The sequence below is a fragment of the Carassius gibelio genome, chromosome A9, assembly GCF_023724105.1.
Source record: "Carassius gibelio isolate Cgi1373 ecotype wild population from Czech Republic chromosome A9, carGib1.2-hapl.c, whole genome shotgun sequence".
Taxonomy (NCBI): Eukaryota; Metazoa; Chordata; class Actinopteri; order Cypriniformes; family Cyprinidae; genus Carassius; species Carassius gibelio.
The window spans coordinates 25,356,648-25,367,043 of NC_068379.1; the positions used below are offsets into that span (position 1 = coordinate 25,356,648).

Here is a 10,396-nt window from a genome sequence, read left to right on the forward strand (position 1 = left end):
ACTATTTTTCTTTAATTGCGGTAATGACATACTTTTTAAAATTTTTAAACTTTACAAATAATAACATTTGTAGAAAAAAATATTGCATTGCAGTAATATATAGAATTTAAATATTTGTAAAGTTGTTTTTTTGTTTTGTTTTTTTGCATTGGAATAATGAGATGTCTAAATACTATACTTTTTAAAACTTAACATTTCTGTGTCATACCTTATCAAAAATTCTGCAAACATGAAGTTTCTCAAACAAAAGTGTCTCAAAATGAACTTCGATAAGGTTTGTTGTTTGCGAAACTATCAATGCAACACACAGAGACTATCAAACACATACCAATCAAAGTATAAATGAGGACATAAAGTGAGAAACAGAGCCCTCTCTTTCTTTCCTCCAGACTGTTGCTCATCGTCTGCTCTGCCTTCATCTTTTCATACCTTTAGACTGAATCCGTCTGTCGGTGTCTCAGTGTAACCAGTGTTGTGTGAGCTAGCATAATATATCAGCTCATCCTGTGAGTGTGTAATGATTCAACAAAGGACACGTCTGTACCGTCAGACCCCGACAGAGACTCAATATCACTGATACCATAGTAAACTGGAGAGTATGCATCACATTTACACATCTGTTTCTGTCATTATCACTTTCTTCTGGTGATGTAGGCATTTTGTTTGTTTGTTTGTTGATTTCAATAAAATTCTAAGTTTTACCTTTGAGCACTGCTTGTGATTCTGACACCAAACTAATGATCCATTGCTCTGGAAAGAGAGAGAAGACATCATGAAACATCAGATACGAAACATTCACTCTAAACAGAAGTAAATGAACTGGGAAGAAAAAGTAGAAAAATTGGCAAGTTTGATTTTTGTAAACCAGTTCAAACTGTTCATTTCAGTGAATTGATTCAGAACACTGATTCGAAAATTAATTTGCACCATCACTCAGAAAAAAACATGACTGACTTAAAATGTTTCTTTAAACCGTTTGTTTAAATTAATCGATTCAAAACACAGATAAAAAAAAAAAAAAAAAAAAATGTGCACCATCACTCAGAAAACGGACTAAAACTGTTTTTCCACCAGCATCTGAAGGGAAAAAACTTAACGGGTCTGTAAACCAAAAGTTTGCTTAAATTCAATGTCAAATTCAAAGGAATCTGGAACAATGTAATCCAGTGGAAATTCCCTGTGAAACGTTGGAAAATAACTTATCATTAAAGGACTTGATTGGCCCTCCCGTCTCACAGTGTTGTGCACTCAATGTCAAGGATAATGGTCAACGGCTTCAAAGAGAGCTTTCTTGTTTTCAACAGAAAGCACACAATGCACCTGTATCCTTACTAGAAAAGCAAAACCATTTGAGATGAGAAATTTTTGCTAGGAATGGGCAAGATGATGGTTTTATCAGCATTTCATAAGATGCAAAACATCTACAGATGTCACATTCCAGAGATAAACGGGCTGTAAAGTGGAAATAATGCACTCTTGGGTTGTTTAAAGAGCCATTATTACTTCGATAAGTTCAGTCGTAACACACCATACACTCACAAAGGCCAAAGAGCAGAAGATTGCACCATCACCGATTATAAACAGTGGTAATCGAGCACTGAATCTGAGTGTGTGAATCGCCACAAGACTCCATTCATGTCTCTGCTAATGAAACCCACACACATAAGAGCTGCTGTGGTTTGAGTCCCTTCCCAAGTGGTTTCATATCAAAGGCCCTTGATGAGGGACACGGCATGATTTCTTATCCCAATGTTTGTCTTTCCATTGGATCAGAACATGTGTCCCTCGAACCGAATGGAGGGTAGCGAAGGGCTTTATTTAAAATCACTTTTACGACATCAGGCACGCTTGCAGTACTCTCTGACACACCTTTGGCTTCAAACGTCCACATCCCTTTGGGACATAAACTTACTGTAAGTGTCAAAAGCGGCTTGAATGAACAAACTGATTCATTACAGATCATACGAGCTTCTGAATTATGTGAGCGCCACAAAAACAAACCTGACGATCACATTCTCCGGCACGAGTCCAGACGTCCTTAAGAGTGTCTCGTTCCTCTAAACGGCCAAATATCACTAATTAGCTGCCTAAAAGTAATAAGTCAGAACATTATTATTTTTTTTTTTTTTATTTTTTTTATAATTCTAGAACATCCTCTTTATTCGCTGGTTTAAATAAAAGAATCCTGTATTTGAAGATAAAGATAAAATTATATAGTGAGATACAGACAGATAAATAGATGGAGAGATAGAACAATAACTATAAATGATGGAAGAATAGATAGATAGATAGATAGATAGATAGATAGATAGATAGATAGATAGATAGATAGATAGACAGACAGACAGACAGACAGACAGATAGATAGACAGATAGACAGATAGATAGCACTAATTATTCATCTAAAAATCTACAGAACGTTTCTTTCTTTTCCATTTTTCTAGTCCCTAAAAAGCATTTATTCCAAAGTTTTTGGGAATGATTCCTGTACAGCCAGACTCTCTGTTTCCTGCAGTGGGTTCTGATCGTTCTCTGGTCAGCTCTGAATGATGGTTTATCTGAGTGACTGGTGCTTCACCTCCAGCAGATGCGGCGTGTGATGCTGGCATTTGGTCAGTAGGAGACTTCAGAAGGGGCTGCATGTTTTTGCAGCTGACCAGACCTCCCATTTTCACATAAAAGACCTGCGAACACACACACACACACACACACACACACACACACATACACACACGGCCTCTGGACACTCTTTGTGGAGCACCAACAACAATCGCTTTCTATTCCTGGAGCTCCCAGCCAGTTCAACCAGCCCTTTATCAAGCTCAGCCTGTCACTGCACTTCCTGCGCAGACAAAAGACTTCACCAGCTTTCTCCATGCGTCCCTTTTGATGTTAAGAAAGATGTTCCCCTCCAGTCATTAACAGCTGTAACTCTAATTCATCCCTCCCAAATGGCAACATCATAAAACGTCACTATTTTATTTCTCCTTGGATGCATGTCAGCTTGTTTGGGTTGCATGGCAAGTTTCACGCATCAGACGCATGCAGTAACCTTGAATGCACTCGTCTGCATTCAGATGCAAGCAGTGAGGAGACATTCGAAGGAGAAGAGCCTTTGTGCAGTAATTTACAGACTTGATCAAGAGTCATGTATAAAGTATAGCCCATGTACAGTTCTCATTAGATAAGTAATAGAAATTATTTATTTTCACATTACATTCATAAGAATTTGTGAGACATTTATTTATTTTTATATATAACTCTTTTTTATATTACAATGAGAATATAGGATGGAAATGTACTTAAATGTCATTAAATAAAAAAAGCATTTCAAACGTTTTGACTATTAAGCAGTTATGCTGCCCAGTCCAGATAACTGCAATAAATAAATAATATTTTAGAAAATATATAATTTTGCAAGGGAAATGTGCTTAAATAATAAGTATTAAATATGTTACATTTTCTTTAAGAAAATATAAAATCTATATTACAACCATCAGATGTTGTTTTAGTTGTAAAGAACTAAATAGAATCACAAGTATACAAGTATAAATCACAAGTATATATCAATCAAGTGTGAAGTCTGTTTGATGTGAATATGAATTGGTTCTTTAAACCAGAACAGAACAGAACAGAAGAGAGTTAAGAGCTGAAAACTCCTAACAAGTCCTTCAATAAAGCGGACAGTATCAGCAACTAGCGGGATGACCACCAAAAACATGATTAATTTTAACCTAAATTAAATAACTCTAATAATAATTATCGACGGACCGATAAAGCTGTTTAAACAGCCGATATTCACGAGTCCCTTCCATCTAAATATACTCCTTGATGTTAAACCATTTAAATATGTAGTGTTCATTTCATATTCTGTCATTAAAGAGTTTTACTAGTACCCTAATATTTCTAGGTCTCTAATGAGCAACAAGATCACCATCAATGCATCAGGCTCAAAATAAACTCACAGTTTGTATTTTAAGCAATGTTACACAATGTATGATAAAACGTTTTTAAATATTACAATTAATTTAAATAGTGTAAATAACAATCGTTTAATAATCGTAATAACAAAAGCATACGGATCTAAATGCCAAGATAGTAACCAAAGACAAAGTTGTAGAGTGTTTCATTGAAACTCTAGTCTCGAATGTCACAATCAGACGCACCTGGAAATGCTTGAAAGCGGCAGAAATGCGAATGGTGTGCAGACTGAGGCACCGCGACGCGCACCTCGCGCGGTAAACGCTCCCGCTGAAGAACTCGTCTGGTTTCCTCGCATCGGCGCGCGCGGCGCTCCACAGCAGCGCTAGAATCCACAGCGTCAGCGCGAGCATCGCGAAGTCTTGTGGTCCGCATGGACTGTGCGCGGCTCCCGCGGCGCGGCAGCTGTAGAGAGTTTGACGCTGCGGCGGGGCGGAGTCAGCGCGCGTCATTGCGCGTAGCTCGCCTCTCCAGACGCAGGCAGACGCGCGCCTGGGCAAGAGCGACGAACTTTAGATGGGACGACTGAGAAAGTTCTGCTTTTTCATGCACTGCTCAAATTCTCTTCTTTCAAACCATCCACAATACACTCTTTCTTTTTTAAAATAGTTTTTTTTTTTTCTATCTATTTTCTGAAACCTATATAATACCATTATATACAATGCATTTAACACTGAAAAGGACAAATCCAAAACCCCTCTGGAAAAGCCTTTAACACTAATACGACAACAAAATAATGATAGAATTTTGAACCTCCAGTTTGCAGATTTCTGTTCTGGAGGTGCAAAATAGAGCATATATAAGATAATGCCTCGTTTCATATTGAAGAATAACATTTTAGAAAACTTGTCATACAGAAACATTAATCAGCTAATGAAGTGTGTTGATATCTGTTAGTTAACATTTTTACCTTGTTTACCATCTCGCCTGGAACTGTGAAAATGATGACATGATGATGATGTTTATAAAGAGTGAAATTTATCTGAAAATGATAGATTTTCATTTTTTTCTGCTCATCAAGCCTGCCTTTATTTGATCAGATATACAGAAAACAAATATTGTGTAATATTATTGGAATTTAAAATAATGGTTTTCTATTTAAATATATGTTAAAGTGTAATTTATTTCTGGATTGTCCTCCAGGACAAGACCACAGGAAACAGATGATTCTTCTGCACAATCTGACTTTGCTGCAGTCTGGAATTGAACTACTGGTTTCGTCTGGTCAGAGGAGAACTGGCCCCCAACTGAGCCTGGTTTCTCCCAAGGTTTTTTCTCCATTCTGTCACCGATGGAGTTTCGGTTCCTTGCCGCTGTCGCCTCTGGCTTGCTTAGTTGGGGTCACTTCATCTACAGCGATATCGTTGATTTGTTTGCAAATGATTGTGAATAATTTCACAGACACTCTTTAAACTGAACTTGTCACGCTGTCTAGTCTCTGTTTCCCTGGGTGTCCACTAGTGGTCTCACTTCCCCATAGGCACTTCACCGTAGGCACTACAATTCCCACTTAGCCTTGTCTCTTCATCACAGTAATTGCACTCCTGTTAATTGCACTCAGGTGTCTTCACTTGTTAGTCATTATTCTCCCTATATTAACCAGTCCTTTTTTGTTTGTCTGCATGGAGTCCTCACGTTCCGTCACCTGGTTTCCTCACGTTCCTAGTTTCGAGTTCCTGTTCCTGTTCCTGTTCCTGTTTGTTTGTTTGTTTGTTTGTTTCTCTTTGGACTGATGTTTGGTTATGACCCCGGCTTGTTTTGACTCTGAGTTTGGATTGCCCATGAAATCTCACACTGCACTTGGATCTCACGCCTCCTTTGTTCCCGAAAGTGACAGAACTGAGATGACATCACTGAATTAAGTGATGAACTGTCTTTAACTGTCATTTTGCATTATTGACACACTGTTTTCCTAATGAATGTTGTTCAGTTGCTTTGAGGCAATGTATTTTTTTTTTAAAGCACTATTTAAATAAAGGTGACTTGACTTGACACAGCTTCACAGTCACTTTCACTTTCACTTCATGCTCATTGGCTGGGAATGTCAACTGATATATTTTCTCTGTATTCTAAGAATTAGATTACCCATTTATTTATATTTTCATGTGAATTAAACAAAAACAAAGCACGCCTAGTGAAGTGAAGAATTAGGACATGCATTAATTAAATTTTATTTTATTTTTATTTTAATTAGAATTCTTCCTTCTTGTAATTTTCACTTTATTCTCTTGTTTGTGTGAATTAATAAATCACGTTTGCAGGTGACAAAATATCGAGATTCAGGAAGTGTCCGACTTCAAAGGTCTTTTTTGTCCCACGCTGCTGACGTGACTAAATATGAATGCGTGGTGAATTTCTATTCAGATTTTGACATAATACTGATTTAATATTTTGCACTCCTAAAATAAATCACTGAATTACTGTAATTGCAACAATGTTGTATCAACACAGTTTTATTGAAACTAGAGTCTTTGATCTTTCTACTGATTTCACAGTTGGTCCAGAGTGTGATGTTGAAAGTGAAACAACAATAATCTAGCATCACTGATGATCCTTGACCGCAGAGGTGTTGACCAATTTGCTGCAGACCTTCAATGACCAATTCAACCATACTAATAAACAAAAATTACAAAATACAAACATTTCTTCTTCTTTTATTGCTGAAGAGTGTTGAACTTTCATCTTCTGTGTTCAACTGTTCAGAAAATAAGTAAAGAAAATAAGTACAGAAAATAAGTAAAGCTAGTTCATGCATTCATGACCTCTAGACTGGACTATTGTAATGCACTTCTAGGTGGTTGTCCTGCTTCGTCAATAAACAAGCTACAGGTCGTCCAAAATGCAGCAGCTAGAGTCCTTACGAGGTCAAGAAAATATGATCATATTACCCCAATTTTACAGTCTCTGCACTGGCTACCTATTAAGTTCCGTCAGTTACAAATTATCATTACTTACCTATAAGGCCCTAAATGGTTTAGCTCCTGCGAACCTAACTAGCCTTCTACCACGTTACAACCCATCACGCACCCTAAGGTCACAAAACACTGGACTTTTGGTAGTTCCTAGGATAGCAAAGTCCACTAAAGGAGGTAGAGCTTTCTCACATTTGGTTCCCAAACTCTGGATTAGCCTTCCTGATAATGTTCGCGGTTCAGACACACTCTCTCTGTTTAAATCTAGATTAAAAACACATCTCTTTCGCCAAGCATACGAATAATGTATCTTTTAAATTTTGAGTGTAGTTGCATCTGATCAAATGTGCATTTTTATTCATTAGCTTGGGTTAAACTAATTTTATTATTTATTTTGTTTCTATGTTTTGCCACGGGTTTTACATCCCCTGGTAACTAGGATTTACACAAGCTCCAGTCTGGATCCAGAAAACCTGAGAAGAGATGATGCTGACCCTCAGAGGACCCCAGATGATGCTAACCTTGAATCAACAAACAGAACTAACAATTATTGCTAAATGTGTGACTGCATCATATAATAACTATTAATTACTAATATTGATAGTTCATCGTCTAGCTGACTACGTCTTGTATTATTATTATTATATTTTATTTTTTCTAAAATCCTGTCAAACGTGCACAAACTACTAGCTACTACTACAGTAAATATTGTGGAAACATAATTTTCTGTAAAGTTGCTTTGTAACGATTTGTATTGTAAAAAGCGCTATACAAATAAACTTGAATTGAATTTAATAATAATCATTGGCTTCTTTTAAAAAAACATTTTTTTTTTTTTTACTCAATTGTTGAGTTAAATATGGTTCCCGCTTCACTCTGTTCAAATTTTAACGGTACAGTCAGCTAAGTCAGTGGCAGCCTGCATGATTAAGCATGATAAGGGAAGTTATGGCCTAATGGTTAGAGAATCGGACTCGCAATTGAAGGGTTGTGAGTTCGAGTCTCGGGCCGGCAGGAATTGTAGTTGGGGGGAGTGAATGAACAGTGCTCTCTCCATCCTCAATACCATGACTGAGGTGCCCTTCAGCAAGACACCGAATCCCCAAACTGCTCCATGGGCGCCGCAGCATAATTGGCTGCCCACTGCTCTGTGTGTGTACTCGCGACGCACTTTGGATGGGTTAAAGAATTCTGAGTATGGGTCACCATACTTGTATGTCATGTCACTTTCATGATTATGAAAGGTAAGTAACTGTTAATATAATTATATGATGTATATAACTATTATAACATTAAGTAATGTGTACTGAAACGTGAATTAAATCCTAAAACTATTTAAAAATGAAGTTTTGATTCCCTTTAGTCAGTTTATTTCTTGCACAGAGAATCAGATCGATGCTATTCCCGTTTGATCGCTAACATTAATAAATGTAAAAAAAAATGCTGAAATACTTGCAAAACTGGTTAGAGAAGTATTCTATAACATTAATAAAAATGTATGGTGAAAGGTCGCTGAAATCATTAAGCCGGACGGACCATTTACCGGATCGGACCAGTGAATGAAACTGCTTGAGTGAGCTGAGCTCACATATCAGTCATGCAACAGACAACGGACTCGAATCGTTTGCATTCGGTCAGTTTTCTGTAATAAATGTTAAAAAAACCAGTAGAAAGAGCACAACTGTAAGGCAATCCGCTCTTTCAGCAGAAATTCGTACCAGCACCCAAACTTACATAAGGTTACCCGTACAACAGTATGGCGTTATTTCCCTGTCAAATGTCGAGAGCGCATTATTGTAGCGCGAAAGAACATTAATGCGCGAGCGCGAATCTCTTCAGTGAACTTATTCCATGTGCGGTTCAAATGTAGTGTATCCAGGGCCGCGGGAAGTAATTTTGAACAGGGGGTGCTGTGAATTTTTTTTTTTTTTTTTTGACAAAAAACCTATGAGCCTATAGGCCTATTTAAGATACATTTTAAAAATAAATACATTTAGATTTACTACTTTATTGTCATATACACTTCAGTGCACAGCCAGCCAGGGTCTGAAACACACAGACATCAGTTCTCAGATATGCGCAATGCGCTATTAATCTGAAGCAGAAGCAGAATCAGAAATAATAGTTTAATAATCGAAAGAAAACGAAATAATTACTTTCATTACAATTTCAGATAGCCTATCCGTACATGCAACTTATTTAGATACAACAAATAATATTACAACAAAATATAATATTAATCAAACTTATAACGCTATAACTTATAACACAATAACGCTAAAACAATGCAATCGGTTTGGTCAGCTGGCTTGAGTCACTGCAAGTTTATGTCACACGCAACTCTATTAACTCCAAAATCTTTTTACGCACACCACAAGGAAATAATCTCTGACTATTTAAGCAATTTGTTTATTGAACAGTTCTCCACATCCATTACGCAAAAACACACGCACAGTATAAAGCTTTCTGTCTCCATCTCCAACCTTTTTACACAAACCACAAGGAAATAATCTCCGACTATTTAAACTTTATTTAACTGTTCTTCACAACCATTACGCAAAGAACACACGAACGAAATAATACTCTCCATCTCCATCCCCACCACCTTACAAAAATACTATAGTGTACTACTTACAATTGCTTGGCTAGTCAAAGCTGATCCCACACTTGTTGCCAAAAAAATAAATGTTACAAGCGCGGCAGCACCATACTCTTACCTGAGCTACATGCAGGCGGGGTGTCCTGGTTACAGGTGTCCAAATGTCGAGGTGCGCTGTATTATATAAAGATGGATGTATTCTGCCTGGAACGAGCGGGAAACCTCGTTACTCGGCGACCAAACCTGCCTGCCTGACGTTGACAACTTAACTTCCGAACCCGTGTTGATTAGGCCTCAAAATATGAAATTAAAATCCAAAATATACGTAATAGCCTACGTGTGTCAAAATCATTTTCTAAAATATTCATAAGGAATTTATAAATTGTGCAAAATATTTTAATAGGCCTACATTTTTTTTAATCTCCCTCTCGTCACTAGGGGGTGCTGCAGCACCCCCAGCACCCCCACTTCCCGCGGCCATGAGTGTATCCATCGAGAATTTTTAAGATGTCAATTAGGTTTTGATGTTAACTGTTGCTCATCTTGTGATGATCAGATTGAAACAACAGAACATCTGTTTATGAATGTAAATTTGCTTATACCTTTTGGGAGGATTTGCATTACTGGCTATTTCCTAAATTTGAAGATTTTCCTGTGTTAACAAAGGAAAAAATACTATTTGATATGTTTATGAAAGATGAAACGCACAACTTGGCAGTTAACACGTTCAATATTCTTGGGAAATTCTTTTTACATAAGAATAGATTCCTGAAAACTACTTCCAAACTTGAATGCTTTTCATAAAGAACGGTGTCATTCTTTTTCATCAGTTACAAATGATAATTTAAGCTGAAATGTCTGATTTCACAAAGAACAACCGGTTTTCTCCCAATAATTTAATACA

At 37.1% G+C, this 10,396-nt stretch overlaps 1 protein-coding gene across 2 annotated transcripts in view; it reads right to left on the reverse strand.

Moving 5' to 3' along the window:
* Positions 1-4,444, reverse strand: part of LOC128020234 (anosmin-1) — a 35,694-nt gene extending 31,250 nt beyond the window's left edge. The window contains exons 1-2 of one of the 2 annotated variants that reach the window (XM_052607013.1): positions 4,167-4,444; positions 703-750 (exon numbers count right to left, since the gene is read on the reverse strand). In XM_052607013.1, coding sequence (XP_052462973.1) covers positions 703-750; positions 4,167-4,433 — 315 coding nt within the window. In that variant the 5' untranslated portion in view covers positions 4,434-4,444. The remainder of the gene's footprint in view (positions 1-702; positions 751-4,166) is intronic. The other variant, XM_052607014.1, reaches the window with a different exon arrangement.
* Positions 4,445-10,396: the final 5,952 nt, after the last annotated feature.